The sequence below is a fragment of the Lepisosteus platostomus genome, chromosome 1, assembly GCF_059453375.1.
Source record: "Lepisosteus platostomus isolate fLepPlt1 chromosome 1, fLepPlt1.hap1, whole genome shotgun sequence".
Taxonomy (NCBI): Eukaryota; Metazoa; Chordata; class Actinopteri; order Semionotiformes; family Lepisosteidae; genus Lepisosteus; species Lepisosteus platostomus.
This window is the reverse complement of record NC_142611.1, coordinates 57,912,872-57,932,006: the sequence shown is the minus strand read 5'-3', so window position 1 is coordinate 57,932,006 and position 19,135 is coordinate 57,912,872. Positions and strand designations below refer to the sequence as shown.

General features: G+C 37.0%; 1 protein-coding gene across 1 annotated transcript in view; it reads left to right on the top strand.

The window, feature by feature from the left end:
- lrba (LPS-responsive vesicle trafficking, beach and anchor containing) overlaps window positions 1-19,135 on the top strand; it is a 283,565-nt gene that overhangs the window by 249,454 nt on the left and 14,976 nt on the right. The window contains exons 48-52 of the mRNA XM_088633176.1: window positions 3,648-3,737; window positions 8,597-8,789; window positions 11,648-11,710; window positions 13,264-13,419; window positions 16,389-16,556. Of these exons, the coding sequence (XP_088489302.1) occupies window positions 3,648-3,737; window positions 8,597-8,789; window positions 11,648-11,710; window positions 13,264-13,419; window positions 16,389-16,556 (670 nt within the window). The remainder of the gene's footprint in view (window positions 1-3,647; window positions 3,738-8,596; window positions 8,790-11,647; window positions 11,711-13,263; window positions 13,420-16,388; window positions 16,557-19,135) is intronic.

The following is a 19,135-nucleotide window of genomic DNA, read 5'->3' as shown; positions in this document are numbered from 1 at the left end:
ATTGCACAAGAACACCTTTGCAGATATTAACTGAATGCAATTTTATTTTCTACAGTACATTTCCAGATGCAAGAGTAGTGATTGTTTTGGTTATACACTAAGCTGGAAATGCAGTTTTATTGTATTGCCATGATTGTCCACAATGTAATTCCCTTATCGTGGACACATTTTAATCATTAATGATCTTGGATGTAGTTTGCCTTTTATTCCAATGTATAGCCCATACATTTCAAATGTTCGTAAAATGTACATGTTTGGGTTCTTCTTTTCGTGTAGATGGATTGCCCATAACACAATTTAAATTGTTTTAGTTCATTTAGTTACAAGATCGAGTTACATTGATAAACAAATGCATGCCTTCTTAATTCTTTGTAACTTGAGTTTTAAAAGTGTAATCAAGCAAAACACTTTTCTCAGCAATCCCTCTTAACCATCATAATTCATTGTAATTATGGACTGTTTAATAGAAACCATAAGACATTATTAGGGTAGGAATGTCTGTACCAAGTAGGATTATATTTTCCTCAAGTGGATTGTCTATTGCTCATTTATATTTGCTGGCAAATACACCCGAGATTTACGCTAATACTGTGCTTCTTGTCATTCTTTCTATCGTTACCCATTAGCATCCCACCCCACCTGCCTAAGCAGATAGTTCTTCCCCACGTGCTGCAACAAATCTAAACAGTCCAAAATCTGAAGTTATAACCAAGATTAATATTGTGACTGCTGTGGATCTCTGTACTGGGGCACATCTTTCTAGTAACCCTAAAGTCATACAACCATAAAGATGATTGTGATACTTTGTTTTTGATAATGTAAGATGTTTTGAACTTTACACAAATAATACATCTTAAAAATATATAAAGAGAGGGGCACAAAAACTGTTTTTTCTTAATAAAGAGATATACAGCACAGGTAATGCACAAAAAATGGAAACACCAATGTAAAGTCACTTAATAGTGCGCTTGGACACCAAGCATAGTCATGTCAGAATATCCCATTAATCCTTGATTGGGTCCAGAGTATGTGACTGAGGAGGTCATGGCATGTGGATCACATCAATGTCAGGCTTATCAAACCGTGATCATATATACTCATGGGATTAGCATTGATCTTGCCTTCTAAAGGAATGAGAGCACCTAAACCTTGCCAGGAAAATTCACCCCATAACATTACAGAACCACTGGAACCCATCATTGCTGAACTAGCACTAAGGGCTGTAGAAGTCTTTAGGTAGGTGCCATACACATCCACTTGTTGAGATCATGTTGAAGCATGATTCATTTAACCATATTGCATTACTCCACTGCTTGATTGTCCATTGCCTGTTTTATTTGCAAGTCTCAACTTCCAAACATGCGTGGCCAGGTGTGGCGAGCAGTTAGTGCGGTTAGGTCAATTGGCCTGTTTCACTTTGCACTTCAAACTTAGGTATCTATACAGTATAGATACCTGTGTCTTTCCCTTGGAGTTCCATGCTTGCAACACCTTAGATGATTAATGCATCATCAACATGCAACAACAGCAGGTTGAGCTCCCTTGGTTGCTGAAGCTCCTGTCAAACACACCCCTGTAATCACCTCCCACCCTCACAATCACTGAGATCTCCTCTTGTAGCCAGGCAGGTCCAGTATTTTTACACATGACCGTATTGCATGCTGGGATGTTATTTGCTTAATTAGCACATGACCCTCCCCTGTGTGGCACCCTTTGCTTTCAGTATACTTAATGTCTCTTATTCACCTAATGTTTCCATTTTTTGTCCACTACCTGTAAATAGTGTGTTTTGGTAGCATCACAGTTTTTAAATACTCGAAGTGAAGGCATGAACCTTCCGTGTCTCTTCCCAGGTCAGTGCCAAGCTGCAGGCTATTCATAATTTAAATTTACAGAATATAGAATAGCACTTCATCAGATATGGGTCAGTGGTTCCAAAGCTATTGGCCTCTAAAGCTCAGATAATCAGGTTAGGAGCATGAAAAGGTAGGACACTCTGACCTATTTTCACAGCGTTTGGAATTACATGTTGTAATAAATGTCAACTCAGAATTTAATCAAATTTGGTTGAGTGATTCTGAAGATCTACATTACATTAGCTTAAGCAAACTGTCCAAAACAAATGGAACAGTAAGTCACCGTGACCTTGATCCCAGTGTTCATAAGAACATTGTATCTTGTGTTCATGTGAAAAACTGTGATAATAGCATCTAAGGTTAACAGTATTAAGGTACAACTATTTTGCCCTAATAGGCAGCTTCTTTGCATTCAAGTAATACTTGGTAACAAGTGCAACAACCTCTTGAACGGGAATTTAGCATTTTTGCTATTTTAAAAAGTATTTTAACACATTTTTGGGTGTATTTCACTGTATAAAATCACAGATGGACAATTATCCATTTAGCTAGGTACTGTACATCTGGCATTAAGCAACAATATACTTTTTAATATTGCTGTGCCTTTGCCAAAGTGCCAATTCTGATAGGTGCTCCTGATCTTTGGCGCCCATGTCTGTGGAATTATTTCTTGCCTGCCGAAGAGATGAGTGGTCCTGAGTGCACACAGCAAGCCATGATTTGTCATCAGTATCTCAGTCTTATCTTCATAATTGACTTTGTAGCACAGATTGAACAAATCAAACGCAGTTGACATTAAAGGTTTAATGCGGATGTCTGCTCTGCTCTCCTCATCTATTCAGGAAATATTTTTGCACAACTTTAGAATCAGCTTGTTGTATTAAGGGTCAGTGCTGAACAATCATAAAGCAGTTTAAAGGGTGGAATCATGTTTATAATAATATATTTTTTTATTTGTGATATTTAAATCATTTCAGGGCTCCTTATTTATTTGTAATGCAGATCTTTATGTAACAGATCTTGCTGTGAGAGACATCCTACCCTGCATACTAAACTGACAAACATTGTGCTTTTTTAAAAACAAATCTATACAGAGTTGCAGATTGATAATAGGGAATAGATTTGTTCCATGTACAGTTGTTGTCATAAAGCATTTTCTAGGCTTTGTCATCTGTTTACAATTGGTAAACTAGAGCAAGCACCTGAATTCACACCAAATAAAGAACTGAGTAACAGCCTGTTGTTCCCTGCAGATGTTAGAGAGCTTGATCAAAGATATGTAGCAGAAAATGTAGTGTAGTTTCTGATGCTCAGATATCAAGGTGGAATGAGGCCAAGGGTCTGGGAGGGAGAGATGTGGGAGATTTGAACATACCTGTTAAAGATTAGTTTTTTTTCTGCTTTCGAATGTCTGACAAATGCAAGAAAGCCTGCTGCTGGGTAGTTGGAAGCAGGGCCAAAGACGAGGGTTTGTGACTGTAACCGTCCGTCTCTGTTTAGTGTCAGAGAATCAGTGTAAGGAGAGTTTACTGCATTTCTCATGGAAATGCTGTTTCGAGTCCTCTAAAATGACCTCATGCTCGGTACCGGTGCCAGTTTGTCCTGAAATTGGGAGGGAGGGAATGCACACACACACACTGACTGCTCAGACACCCTCAAAAAACCATTCTTGACTTTCAAACGCGTGATGTGATCCAGAGTGTGCGACTCGACATTTTCAGGTGACATTTATAGTCCTATAGCTTGTAATTAGCACCTCTTAACATGCGATCTTGACTTGTTTGTTTCCAGGCTGTGGAGGCTCAAATACGAAGCTTTGGACAGACCCCATGTCAGCTGCTAATCGAGCCACACCCCCCAAGGAGTTCTGCCATGCAGGTGGTGAGTCATGTTACAGGGACAGGCATTAGCCCTTTTAAAGGAGTTTAGATTACTTGCTGATTTTCCTAGGACTTTATTGGTGCATTGTGCAGTTTTCACAAAATAATCTAAATCAAGCTATTCCAGAATTAAATCCAATATCCAATGGGTCAATAAATTGCAGTGCTGCCTTGTTAAATGTAAGCCTGAACTTGTGTTTTGTCTTTCATGGTTGCCTGCTGGTTTGCTTCAAATTAGATTTGAGGTTTTGCTTTGTTTTTCCCTCTGTCCTAGCCCCGAGAACCCTATTTTCTAAACTCTTTTCTTCATTAGCATCTAAGAGACCAGAAACTGATTAATTTTTGGAAAAGAGCCTAAAAAAGCTACCAGTGAACACTAGAGATTGTGTTTGCCACCAGAATGAAAATGAGGAAAAGCTGCATATTTTTAACTAGAGCAGTGTTAGTGTGAGACTGCGAAATGGAGAGAGTGAATACCGGCAGGCAAAGTGCCTATTAGTGTATTGGCCTAGTGGTGTTGACAGCCGGATTCTCCTCCACCATCATTATTCACACCACATGGACAGTGCTTCATACAGGGGAAAAGACAGGAAGTGATGTAACAGAAGTATATAAACACAATTCATTCGGAAGGTTGTTATTAATGTTCCTTTAAGAAAAAGGGATTTGGCTATGGACCTTTTAGAAATAAACTACATGTGGAATAACGAACAGCAATTTTCATGGCGTAATGAGCTTTGGCATACATTATTTTATGAATATGAATGTACTGATAACACTCTCACCCTACATACTTGTTGTATTTTGCAGAGAACCCTATTTTCTTCTTCTGTTCACCGGAAATAATAAATGGTAAAAACATGTGAACTTGTGTGACAAAACGAAAAATAAGAAAAAGATCCTCAGGTTCTAATCATATAAAAAATGTCTTTCAAAAAAGAACTAAAATCATCATAATAAAGCAAAAAGTATCCTGTTGTGCAAACTATTTTAATTGAAACATTGTGGCAGGGGCACAAGGAAATGGGACACTCTGAACTTAACAGGCACTTACATATTTTGATGTTCAAGTGGTTAAAGGTGTCTTGTATTTGATTTTTTTTCCATCTCACTCTGGCAGGTGTGACTTTAGAATTTGACAGAACTGCCTCAATTTCACAGACTTTGCCCAGCTACACAAACCAAAAGCAGATGATTTTTTAAAGAAAGCTGGCCTGCACTCTGTGCCCTGCTCTTGCAATCTAGTCAGCCCTTGGCATCCATTCATGCTGATGGTAATGACATTGTCAAAATCACTAGTAACCTGTCAAACACAGGGATTCTCTACAATGTGCTTTCGACATTAAACACGTATGTATTTGGTTCTTACGAATAACATCCATGCAGATCTGAAAGTCTCTATAGAATGCCAATAGGTATTACTAGTAGTTCCACAGACTGCAGTTTTCACCAAACTTTGCCTGCATTATGTTAAATTAGGTAAGAAACTCTTGGACTACTGATGATCTATTGCAAAACTAACATTTAATCTTACAAAATCATTAAAAATGAAAACACTACATATTATTGGAAAATTTCTTTGCAAAAACATTATTACAGATGGGAAAGCTCTCCAATAAAACGTGAGAATTTGTGACAGGGCTGCTCTCCCAAAGAGTGTGTTATATTCAGAGTTTACAGTTATTCTGTTCTTGCTGAGTGTAATGTTAGGTTGACATGTGAATTGGCTGCAATGTTAGGTTAATTTTCTAATGACATTTGATAAATATAAGAGTATAATGCTAAAAAGAAGCCTTCTTAATATATACCAAAAAAAATCTATATTTTAGGAGAAAACATTTTCTTACATTCTCTAGGATTTAGAATTTTGTTCTTTTATACTGTATTTTATTTAGTACATGTTGATAAAAAATATGTCTGAGCAAACAAAATTTCTCATTTAAATATTTTATATCTTGCAATACCAAATCAAACTGAAGTGTTGTTTTCACTGTGAACTGTTGTCAACACAAGAGGAAGTTTGACTTTCAGACCACATAGGGAGTACACTGAAAATAAAACAGTGTTGCTGTCTTGACGGCTTGTTTATCATATACAGTACTGAGTGTTTCAAAACACCTATATACTATACAGTTACACCACATAAAAATGATTAGTACAGCTTTCTTAACCTTCACATATGTATTTATTCTTGTTACATATTTAGAGCCAAAGACTCCAGCCCAATTGGGCATCCTGCATATACACTATAAAATGCCTGTGGAGGCACTTACTTTGCTACAATGTGGTCAGCCAGTGCTCTGTTAGAGGTTGCAGGAAAATAAAATACTGTCTTCCAAGTGGCTCAACTGGCAAAGGTGCTCACCCAAGGTCAGGTTAAGCTCTGTGGTTCTGGTGTCACAGGTTTGAGAAAACGATACACAAATAAGTACCAAAAAATTATGGATTCTAAACTTAAAAAAAGTTTATTTTTCATTTTCTAAAATGCATTTAAAACTCCAAAGAGAAAGGTCCGTGTGCATTTTTGTATAACATCAGTATAGCATTCAGTAGTGAAACAGATACACATAAGTAAATCCTGTACATTACATTTTTGGTTAAATGCTCCAGGATTGTGTGAAATCCCTTGTGTTTCACATTCTTACTTTAACATGCGCATACAAAACACATACTGTTCAGACTCATTCATTAAATGAATATGGTTTTATGTACTGTAATAATATTAACTGAATAGGGCTTTACAGTAGTATGACTAGAACTGGAATTTCTTTCATTCTGGGGGAATTTTAGCAGTTTGCCCATTCTTTAATGCCGGGTCCAAAAGCCTCAAGTCTGCATGGGCTCAGGTTGTTTACAGGTCATGCCAAGCCTGTGTTCCATTTTACAGAGACAAGATACCAAAGGTGAATAAAGCATTTAAGAAGGCATTATGGAATCCCCTCTTCTAATATATTTATCCTCCTTTCCATTCTCAAATTTGTCCTTAAAGGGACAGTAGCTTTGAAAAGAAAGCTTGGCTTTTTCCGTGGGTGTTTTGATGTCTGCCTCATGCTGTGTACAGTGCATAAGCAGTAATTTACACCAGGTGTAGCAATTAGCAAGCACATGCACAGTGCCTGTTTTGTCTGGGTGTGTAGCTCCTGGCACGTCCCCTGGTGCTTTTGCAACATCAGATCTCTGGATTTAATTGAGGCCACATTAGATGAGGCATTACTGACACCTTTAATTGAATGAGTATTTGGGAAGGATTAGCTCATAATATTGATTGGCTTTAAGCCACTTGCACAGAAGGGAAGTAGAGTAGCATAACTTGTATTCACACCTTAAGTATGTGTCATTTGGAGCAAAGAAGGGCATTTGGTTACACATGGAAAAAAAACAACCTTTCTAATGGATTTTGCTTCATTTAGTCTTTATAAAAAAAACTTTTTTTCCCTAATTATATTTACATCAACAAAGTAGTGAAGCATAAATACATCTGCTGCCAGTTCTTATTCATTCCATTCCATCTACAGTCTTTGTAAATGCATATGTGAATGTAGCTTTTGAAATTTACTATTCATTACAATTCCAATTCATTGTCTTCATAAGAATATTCAGCCACTTCACTCTGTCTGTCTTGCTGTATTCTGTGTAACAGGATAGCAGGCATGTTAATGTTTTGTTTTAAAATCTTCAAAAAAGGTCATTATTTTTAAAGCAAATTATTTTTTTTCAAATTTAAGAATGGGAAATTTGTCTTTAGTAATTACTTACTGGCAATGTTGTGGACCATTGTACATGTATTGAGCCAGGCAGTGGTATGTCATCTTAACGTTTACATTTATAAAACCTTTTTCTTATAATTGCAGTAGATAGGTTTACATACAGATATAATTTGCTTTTGTTAGCAATCATTTTGACTAATGGTTAACAGCATTCAGACAATTCTACACATTTCAGTTTTTGTGTAATAACCAGGGGAGATTAATTTCTTGCCCCTGCAGTAAAACTTCAGAAGCAACCTAATTACCTTAAAATACTGTCACCTTTTTGGCTGCTTCAAAATCTTACAATTTGTCTTCCCTTGAAAGTTGTGGGGCTGCTAATACCTCACATTATTATTTTTCTGTCTTGGATGTGGAAATGTAATTGCTTCCTTTAAAATGTACAATATATTAATTTTCAATTCAAGTTTATTGTGCAACAAGTACCAACATTCTTGACAGGATATTGCATACCTTGAATAGGTTTATTTACCATTTAAATCAAATATTTGTAAAATCTAATAGTACTAATAATTACTTTATATACATTAGTTAATAACTAATAATAAGTAGTTGAAACATCTGTGTGCTGCTGAAAGAAGCTTTCTGCACAGCAGTGCTATCACCTTGTAGCCTGGTCTCATCAAAATCAAATCGCAGAAGCCAAGCAAGACTGTCTATGGTCAGCAGTGAGACAGGAAACAGGATACTGCAATGAGTAGTGCTGGGGGATCCGCCTTCTGTATGTGAAGTGCTTTGGGATTCTTTGAATTGAAAAGTGCTGTATGAATCAAAGACGTATTACTATTGAAGCATATATTAGAAAAATATGACTGTGCAGTGTAGAAGATCTTTAGCTCTATTCAGTTTGGCTTTTTTCCTGAAAGAAATCATTTGATCTGGAAACCCAACTCCTGTCAATCAGCTCCAGTTCTGTGAATGTCCAGCCCTTTGCCTGCTGATCTAAACTTCTACCTTTGGCTTGGCTGTGCTGTTCTGCAGTGGTTTCCTAACCTGATCTCTCTTCCCTGTGCTTTTCTCTCTCATCCTTTCCCGGGTCGTTCCCCGCCTCCTCTGTTTGGTTTTCGTTCCCCCGCCGTGGGCCACTCAACAGTATCTCCTCCTGCAGACCCCTCTGATGTTCACTGAGCAAATGCAGCAGGATGTCATCATGGTGCTGAAGTTTCCGTCCAACTCCCCCGTGGCCCACGTGGCCGCCAACACCCAGCCTGGCTTGTCGGGGTCTGCCATCATCACTGTGACGGCCAACAGGCTCTTCGCGGTCAACAAGTGGCACGGGCTCACGGGTAAGGAATCATTCACCTTTAAAAAGAAAATGTGCTTATTTTAGAGAACTGATACAACCATTTTAAGTACAAATGACATTTCACAGCCATCCTTTTATCATGCAATTTTGCGAATATAGGTCATACATGTGAATTGAATGTATTTTTATCTGTTCCTTTCACTTTAATTTTGCTCGCTTCTTACCGAACTCTGCCAATTCAAAAATAAGGAAGATTCATACTGTATGTTTTTATGATTATAATGAGGGAGAAATGTATGTACAGTAAATGTACATTATTAATTAATGTTTCAGGTAATCATATATCAGTGACTGGATGTTCATTCGAGGTGTGTATGGCCTTCTTTAGCTTTTATCACAGCACTGAAGCATCCCCTGTCCTGGAGAGCTGAAGGCCTGCAGATTAATGTATCTGGTGCTCTTAAACTTTTTAACTTAATAAATAAGAACAACTTGATCATTGGTCATACTTAACAATTTCAATCCTTTGAAAAAGAACCCAAAGTTGAATATATGGAAGTTTCTTTTATGTTTCGAAAGAAGCATAATTGTATGTTGAGCAGGTTAGATTTCCTTGGGATATTAGCATGTGTACTATGAATTCATCAAGAGCTAACACTTATATTATGCAATGTTTTAAATATTGTATATCTGATCTCAAAACATGATGTAATTGAAAATCATTCAATAGCCCTGAAGGTTTTGATTATTTTGTTTTCTTTATAAGGAAATGTTTGTCCTTTTTTTCTAACTCATCTGTTAGGAAGGGTCCTAAAAAAAATGTTTTAATGCAATTTCATATAAGGATTAATATTTTTCTTACTTTTTTACTTTTTTCTTACTTAGGCATAAAACACCTTACTTATTATGTTGCCAGATATATACTGGCAGTTATATTGCTGTAAAATAAACCTGAAAATATAAATAAAACATGTTTTATAGCAGATTAGAGAATTTCAGTGTTATAAAATTATGATTGACCGTACCAAAATAATTGACTTCACTTTAGCATGGGTAGCTTTGACATGTTCAGATGTATTTGTCAGGAAGCTATCGATTTGCTGTACAATTGTACAGAGTCCTTCTTTTGTCAAGTATTGACATTCTTGTCTTCTAAGAGCTGCAAAGAAAACAATGGTTGCATTGAGGCTTAAATATCATCATGTAATTAACTTCCTGACAAAGAAAGAAAAATGCACTGAAGATCTTACATATTTACATCTCTGAGCAAGTTTTTTAAATTTTTATTGTACGCTTTATATAAAGGAAAACACCAGACAGCATTGCTGTTGGAGCTACAGTACATGCAGATAATTCTTAGAACATTTAATTAGCCAAGCCAGAGGGTTCTGGACTACTTTCACCATGCTGTCATCAAATACTGTAGTTGACTCTAGACAACACTATCCCAAAGAAAATGTATCCAATTGCAAAAGAACGGAGGCATCGTTTGCAGTTAATGAATAGGTTGTTTCATGATGGTACACAAGAGTTTTGAATAGGACTTCAGTTCAGACACCCTGTGACTGCCACCATTAAAAAAACATTTGTAATGATAACGGCTGACACTTTGGGTTTTAATGTGGAAGAATTGTAAACAGTCCTGCATGATTATTTGGGAAACAGTTCAAAAGCTTTACCTTTATGTGTCCATGATGCTATTTTTATGGCAATTTCAATCTGACAAAGAAAAACTGGGACAAGTACACAAAGTGTTTACTGCTGCAGATTTGGAATTTCTTCCATCGTCATGAGCCCGGACAGCTGTTCATGGAGTGGCAGCATCTAATTTATCTAGGCAGGAAAATTAATTTATAATTTTTTGTAGGTAAGAATTATTTTTTGCATGCTAAGAGCATAAGGCATACTGCTGCACCAGGAAAGAAGCACCGTTTTTTATTGTGTCAATCTGCAGGACACGACCCCTAGAAATTTGCAAAAACTTCCTTTTGCTGCCCGTTTGCCATGCTTGGTTCCAAGTATTTGTATTTTTTATTTCAAACCGCATGTTTTTAGGTTTTGTTATTTCACCAAATCCAATTTGTAATCAGCGGTAGTTTCTGACTTGCCTTGTGGTTACAACCTATACTGCTCAGGGAGAATGTGGGCTTGCAGACACATGCCTTCACCCCACACCCACCTACCAGAGCCATCATTTCTTGGCCCATGGCAAGTTCCGTGGTGCTTTACAAGAGAGTTACTGTAGCACTGGCTGGAGATGTCAGTTGCAGTTGCCTGATGTCAAGGATTCACTGCTTTTGGACACTTGGCAGTCTCCCTATGAATCTTTACCATGTTCCCAAACTTGCAGTGGTACTGAGCACGTTACGCCGGTAACATCATCCTCTTGAATCCTAGACAGTGTAGAATTCTCCCAAGCTGGAAATCCTTATCACGAATTTGGCCATTGCCAAGGGAGTGGCGCTGTATGTGCACTTAGCTTGCAGCGGGCCATAATCGAATCCCGGAAGAGGCAGAGTGGAGCTGCACTCGTCACATTAATCATATTGGTCACAAGCTGAGGTCACCGAGGTTTCTGCAGAGGAGGAGTTGAAAGGGGCAGAATGTGAGAGGGCTCAGTGGCACTGAACCTGTTACGCAAGTGACCAAACCCCCTTGAAACCTAAACAGGCGAAACCCCTGGACTTGTGTATGCCTAGTCTGCTCTGTGCCTGCAAGCAAATGTGATCAAATCCTGTCAGAGGCAGAGCAAAGCTGTACCCGTCAAGAGTGCATCTGTTTATTCATATTTTTTCATGTACTTGCATCTTGCAAAATTTCGTTTTTGTATGCTTACGTCAATTCAAACAAATATAGCTATACCTTTGTGATATGAATGTTCTTTTTCTTCTTTTCCAGGCCATCAAGGCTCTGTCCAAGAACAACCGTACCAGCTGCCTGTGGAAATCGATCCTCTGATAGGTCTGTCACTTGTCTCTCTTCCTTTGCGATTCATTACACTCTGTGCGGTGGCCCTGAGGTGTAGATTACTGTTGTTTTTCACTTGCACATTCCCCGAATGGAATTTCCTTCATAAACCATTTGCATGCAAATTGGAATGCAATGAGCTGTGGCTATGCTGGTATTTCATCAACTCCCCCTCGTTGGGCTGCCTAATTTGAACAGGGATAGGACGTGTGTCAGTGAAAATTAATATGGATGCTGTAATAATGTGTGATTGAGAATGCGCATGAAGTGCTGTCAGGACAATACAGGCTCCTTTCATCACTCAGACTTGTTGATGAGCAGAAGAAGGGTGCTGCGGTGATGAATTGGTACTTCTCTAATGTAGTTGCTCCAGCACTGGCGAGCATTTTCATAATAACAGCGGGGTTCCTAGCAGTTGTGCGAGGTGAAAAATAAAGCACGTGCTCCCAGAATTTCATCATTAAGGACATCAGCTTTTCTCCCTTTATGGGCCTGCTGTTCAGACAAAGAGCTTAAAAGTGTAATTACACATCTCTCCAGCAAGATAAAATATGATGGTCTCCTTGTGTTGCTGAAGCAACAACTTTTTATTTCAAATGGCGTTTCTTTTTTAGGACGGATGGTCGATTTGTTTTCATCACTGGAAATAACAGATTGTTTTACTGTTTGGTTATTTTGCACATTCATGGAAATGAGATGCAGCTTTTTAATGAGTCATCCCAGCTTCAGTCTGCCTCTGAAAAAAATAGAATCAGAATGATTCTTGGTGCAGTGTACTGTACTTAATTATAAGCTCAAGAAATCTATGTAAAACCGTTAGAAGAGCATTTGTTTTTACACTAAGCATTAGAAAATGTTGGCTTATCTGATTTTTTCAGATTCTTTTTCTTATTTTTTAATGTGTAATTTGGTTTCAGACCATAAGCATGATACACATTAAAATATGCAGAAGTATCTAATAATATTAATTCAAAGACCAATACTGGAAAACCTGAGACTGGGACAATTATTTCATGTTATCATATTTCCTTTATTTATTTGGTTTTGAAAACCATAGTGCATACCGAATAGCAAAAACCAAGCAAAATTCATCAATAAAAATGTTTCTTGTCACTATGGCTTTTTAAAATTTAGTGGAATGTAAAAACAGTGGACAATAAATGGCCAATGTACAAACCAATGCAGGTAGATACCGTAGGTCAAAGTGCTTGTAAGGTCTATATCAGCCCTTTTGCATAAGGATTAATATCTGTATTAACATTTCACAAGATAAGCTTCTGAAGCAGTGCTGCCTTCTTGAGATGATGAATCTTTTCCTCACATTTTGTAGCACCTATTTTTTAGAGAAACTGCATTTCGGGAAAAAGATTTTTTTTAAAGAAGCATGCTCTATCCAACTAAATGGTACATATTTAGCATTTATTAACGTGCAGTAAGGTATTCTGAATCACTATGTGTGGTGGATACTTGTGACAGGATGTAAGTGATCAGCTGCAGCCTGGCTCTTTCCAGTCTGCTGACATGCATCCCTCTGTGTGTGTCTGCAGCCAGCAATGTGGGCACCCACCGCCGACAGATCACTGACCTCCTGGACCAAAGCATTCAGATCCATTCCCAGTGTTTTGTGATCACAGCCGACAACCGCTTCATCCTGGTCTGCGGCTTCTGGGACAAGAGCTTCCGCGTCTATTCCACCGACTCAGGTAATTGCATGGCTCAGCTCCCTGTACGGCAGGAGGAGACGCTAGAGTCTGGGGTCAAGGTCACAAATGAGGCTGCGTGGGTTACAACTTCATCCTCTGATTTCATTTCCAAACTGCTTGTACCTGCCTGGAGATTTGCATAAGCTCCGAATTCAATTTAAAGGCATAGCATTGTGTTGAGCATGGGGGGAGAAAAATGGGTGTTAAATAAAGCTGGACTCTTTTATTTATTTGAGTGTGTATTTATATTAATAATCTCTAACAAAAATATAACTTTAATTGTTGCATTTACAACCATCAGCTGTGTTGTGCTCTCATGGAGACTTTGATTCCTCATATTGTTGTGCAGTCTTAACATAATTTAACAGTTAATTACTGTTAGCTCCATTTGTCCTCTGTTTGTTGAGTGAATTGATTGAGTGTCGGCTGTGGATTTGTGAAGGCATTTTCTCATGTGTGTGTTCAGTTCCTTTTTCTGGAAAGTGCTTGCTTGAAATAGTTTGCTCTTATTCAGTGCAGAAAAGGAGTTGAATCCCATTAATACTACTTGTATTAAATGCTGTACTTTTTATTGCTCCCATCACAGTCTCCAGTTGTGTTAAATAGTGCTCCTTATATATCAGAGTTCTGTTTGCCCTCAGGTCCAGTAGATGGTGTGTTGAAATCTTGTTATACATTGAGATGATTTGGCTACTTGAGAAGCTTTCAGTTCTTTTTCATTGTGTAAATAATATCCCTGGTGTAGTGCATACATTTTCTGCAGAGGTATGAAAACCATGTGGAATACCTCCTTTTTCTGTGGTGTACAAGCTCCGAGTAATGCTAATATTCAAATAAATTTCATCAGTGGTAATGAAACTGGTAATAAAAATATACTCAGCCTGACTCAGGAGGTCACAGTACATATAATTTAATCAGCATTAGGCGCCTGTGTTTCAGTGCAGTTTGAAATCTGACAACAATTACACTTGCATACACATTGTAAGTTTTGAGGGCTTTGAAGAACAAATATTTATACTTCTTTTGAAAATCTGTGAAAATTTCGGCTTTGTTGATATGCCTTGAGGATATGTTAATAGACAGCAGGTTCTTTTCACGATGTATTGAAACAGTTTTACCCTGTCAAATTTGCTTTACAGCGATTTCTTATTAAATGGGCAACTCTTATACATCAGTGTATCTTCTGAGTCTCAATGCATTTTTTAATTGGATGTTATGCCTTAGATTAGTTTTATGGTATTTTGGAATATTTTTCATGTGCCTTAAATTACCATGGATAGTTTTATCTTGCTCATTGACAGAGTGTAAACAGCAAACAGCTGAAAACAGTGTTAGTCTAATGCGATTACCATGAAAACAATCATTGCTCTTTTACTTGTAGTCAAAACAGAAAAAACAATAACTTGCATTTATTCCACTTTTCCTGTGTCCTTTGCACTTTCTTTTGACCTTATGTTTGCATTAAATATAGAGTTCCCTTGTGCTGAATGAGAAACTGTCACCTTAAATTGGATTAGGCTCAAAAGGAGGTCAGGCTACATGCAAGTTACTTGGCTAAAATATTTGAATGACAGTTTATGATAGCACTATTGGTGGGTGCGTCTTAACAGTTGTTGTTGTTGTTACTGGTGTGTTTTCTGGGTCGAAACAGAGCTGAGGTTGCATGGCGTTCGTATTCATTTGTTGTGAGGAGAAGTAAAGTCATGAATCAATGACTTCAGCACTGTAGTGAGAGTACCATACCAATCAATTAGTGGCATAAATTGCCATGTGATTGAGTGAAGCTGTGTTGGATTTAAAAACGATGCGTTTTGCCCTTACTGTTTTTGCTAGCTAATACAGAATTGAATACATTGCACTTAAGACAAACGTTAATTTGATTTTTTCTCAGTTTATACAATTTTTTTCTATGCAAGGCCTATTAGATGTTCAAACAAGCTTCAGAATGAAAGTAAATATTTCCATTTAAATTCTGCATAAAAGGCAAAACGCTGTTCTTTCCACATCTAAAAGTGCCAGCTATGACAACTGTCCACCTATAAATGTTGTTGCCAGCTGTGTTGATTAGAAAATCCCAGCCAGATTTTATTATTAAAATTATTACAGTCATGCAGTGTAAAGAGATCTTTCTAGAAGGAATACAGCGTTCAATGTGCAACAATAAAACCCTGTGAAGTGGGTAATTGAAATTCACAGGGCATGATGTCATTAAATTTTACTGTCCATAGTTAATAATTTGAAATTGAAATGTATTGTATTTTTCTAGAAGTTTGTTGTGTTCCTTATTTTTGTTATCAATACCTCAGCAAGGTGGGCATCTTTTGTAACAAATGTGGGCGGTTGAACTGGTTCACAAACAAAAGACTATTAGGGATTATTTTGATTTAAGTAACACTAAAAAATGACAAAACCTTGCACTTAATGATTGTATTTTTACTCAATTTAAAGCTTCAGAAAAAGCACACACAAGCTCTGTTACCTGTACCTGAGACAAATGATTGTGAAAATAAACAGCTTTCCCTTAATTATGTGGTCTATAAGACTATAGGTACTATAAGAAACTAAGTGGGTATTTACTTATTGAGAGTTACATTTAGCAATCTTCATCGAGTTACACATTTAGAGTTACATTTAGCAATCTCCTTAAAACGTACTAAATTTTTAGGTCTAGTGTTACAAAGCCTGCTGTTTTGTTGCGATGCAGTCATACTGTAAATGTTGATAAAGCTTGAGTTGCTTGGCTATGACTGCCACATTGATTTTGAAGAAAAATACCATAGTAAATAGAAAAAAAGTGTTATAGTTCTGTTACAATAATGGCTTGCAGAGCTTTCAAAAATTTTTTAATTAAAAACATGAAACACTTCTGCATATTATGCAGTTACACAGAAGCTTTTATATTTGTAGTCTTATTATGGTTGTCAAGATTTTAGTATCCCTTCGGGTCACACGTTTCCATTGCATTGCAGGTAAACTGACTCAGATCGTCTTCGGGCATCGCGATGTGGTAACATGTTTGGCGAGGTCTGAATCCTACATCGGTGGAGACTGCTATGTCCTGTCAGGGTCCAGAGACGCCACCCTTTTGCTCTGGTATTGGAATGGCAAGAACAGCAGCATCGGAGAGAACCCAGGCAGTGAGTACAGCTCCTTTTTCCCACCTCGCCAGCTAGATATGCACACTCTATCCATTTAGTAGCTCTGGACTCCTTTTCACAAGTCCAAATCACCACTTTTCTTTGCACAAAATGTACATTTTTTGTGCGCGCACACATACAGACACACAAGCAGGCTGGGCTTCAGGAATGTTCCGCAGTTAGTTGGATTTGCCTTTGCGTTTAAGCTGTGTGACATTTATTTTTCAAATGCCAGCGCATTAAGGCGAAAAGCCACTAAGAGACAGTAAGTGTGCCCTGGGTTCTGAGACAGATGAAAGTTCACCATCAGTGATGGTATTTTATCTGTAAACAGAGCGGTGGGCTTAATAAAACTGAAACATGTTCAGGTCTGCCCTTACTTACCATAACATATGGCTGCAAACATGATCAAAGAACAGCAGACGTACTGTTGCAGTGTGCTTCTCCTTGTTAATATGGCTTAGACACACTACAAGACACTAAGCGTTTATTTAACAAATTTACTACAATTAATGACAAATTGTGATTTTTTTTGTTCTTACACACGTGTTTAATTAAATGGCCTTTTTCACCTTTCTAAACTATAGTCTAAAGTTAAATTGATTGCTGTTTACTTACTTGTAATGCAACCATAAATATTAAAACTTAAGTCCTTAGGCATAAGGAAAAAGTAGATGCAATATACAGTATACCATACTGTTTTGCTTCAGTTTTTTTTCTTAAAAAGGTGTGTTTTTTTAAAGGCTTCTGGTCCTGAATTTGTTTAAAGCCATGCATTATAAATTACTTCAGATTATTTATTTTATTTACTTGTATTTACTTGCCATTATTTTTACATGATCTATAAAACATATAGGACAGTGCATTTAAATTTATGAACCACAAAAATATCAATTTAATTTGTCTTGTAATATACATGTAGGCATATGCTGCAAATAGGAAAGTATGCAGATGTGTTGGTTTGAGCATTTAGCAGAAGCTGACAGTTTCAGACTGCTCGTTCTAAACGTGTCAATGTATTGAAGAGTAAAAATTTTCCTTGCTACTGTATAGAGGTTTAAATTAAAAGTATCTGTGCAAGATACTATTTTGATATTCTTATTTTCAAAACTAGAACATGCGTATAAGTTTCCTAGTGTTGAGATTGCTGTAATTCTCTTTTCAACCCTTTCTTCAAGAAAATACATTTTAAAACATTTGGCTTTCTCATACACTTTTATCAGTATCATTCAGTGTTTTACTCTTAGGTGAAAGCATTTGTTTTGCATCGTTCTAGGACTTCATTTTTATTTGTAACAATACATCTGATATTTACGAAAGCTTGTTATTAAATCTATTAGATGCACAAAGATGAAAAATATATTTTTAAAAACAGGTAAATTCAGCCTTTTATTCAGTTATGTTACACTTACTGACATTTTAAATAATGTGGAGAGTACTCATGACATTAGTTTGTTTCTATATAAGCAAAGAACAGTGATCGTTTTTTTATTATTGCTATTATTAGTAGTTACAGGATTATGGTGGTTAATGTTAGTTTCCTGCATATCCTTGAATTATTAACCTTTTACAAAGCTGTTGTAATAAAACCAAACTAAACACTAAGTAAAATTTTAGCTATAACAAATATTTATTTTTTATTAATTTGTTTGGAACAGATTTAAATATTTTGTTAAGACATTAGTACCATACAATTATGAATATAAGACAAAGATGGAATTTAAGAAGTCTGTTTTGTCAAAATGCACTTAGTACGCTATAATTGACAATTACATAGTATGTAGAATGAGCGTGATAATAATTACTACACGCCTGTATTTGAGGTTTCCAGTAAAAAAGAAAGATATATTATTACAATATTTTCATCAAGCTAATAATGATATTAGCTTGTTTTAGTAATATCTATAAAAATGTATTGATGCAGCTTTTATATTACAAAGATTGAACAAAATAATGTTAACTTACCCTCAAGATTTCTTTCCTACTGTCATTAAAAAAGTAGCTAAATTCAATCACCCCTTTAAAGACACATAAACAGCACTGACATCATGTGGGTGAACTAAATGGCTTATTTTCTTCAAAATTTAGGTCACGCAATCAGATCTCACAGACAGTGAGCTTGTACGTGTGCCTTGCTCTGAGCTCGGTTGTTGATTCAGAAGGAAAAGGCAGAGCTTGTAGTGGAATTCTAATCACACCAGTTCAGTGGAACAGAAGAACAAAGTGATGCGCCATTGCCATAAACCGCAGGGAGGTCTGTAAGCCATAGGACTTACAAACACAGTTCTGCTTCCTTTCTTCGTTTTCCAAATACAGTACTGTAAAGTGGCCCCTTTCCACGTTTGCATAATGCATTTGTAACGTCCCACGCACTTAATAAGCCTTAAACAGATGACTTCCATGGTCCATTCTCCGGGAGACAGGAGAGCTTCTGATGACGTTTATATTAGGAATTGTTTTTGTTGCGTGCTGACATTGATTAGAATTGTTCTCCTCTCCCACATCCTACTAAACTCTGTCAGGTATCCCTCATTTTCTCGGCCTACATAAACATTCAGCTGCAAACCAGGGGTGTGCTG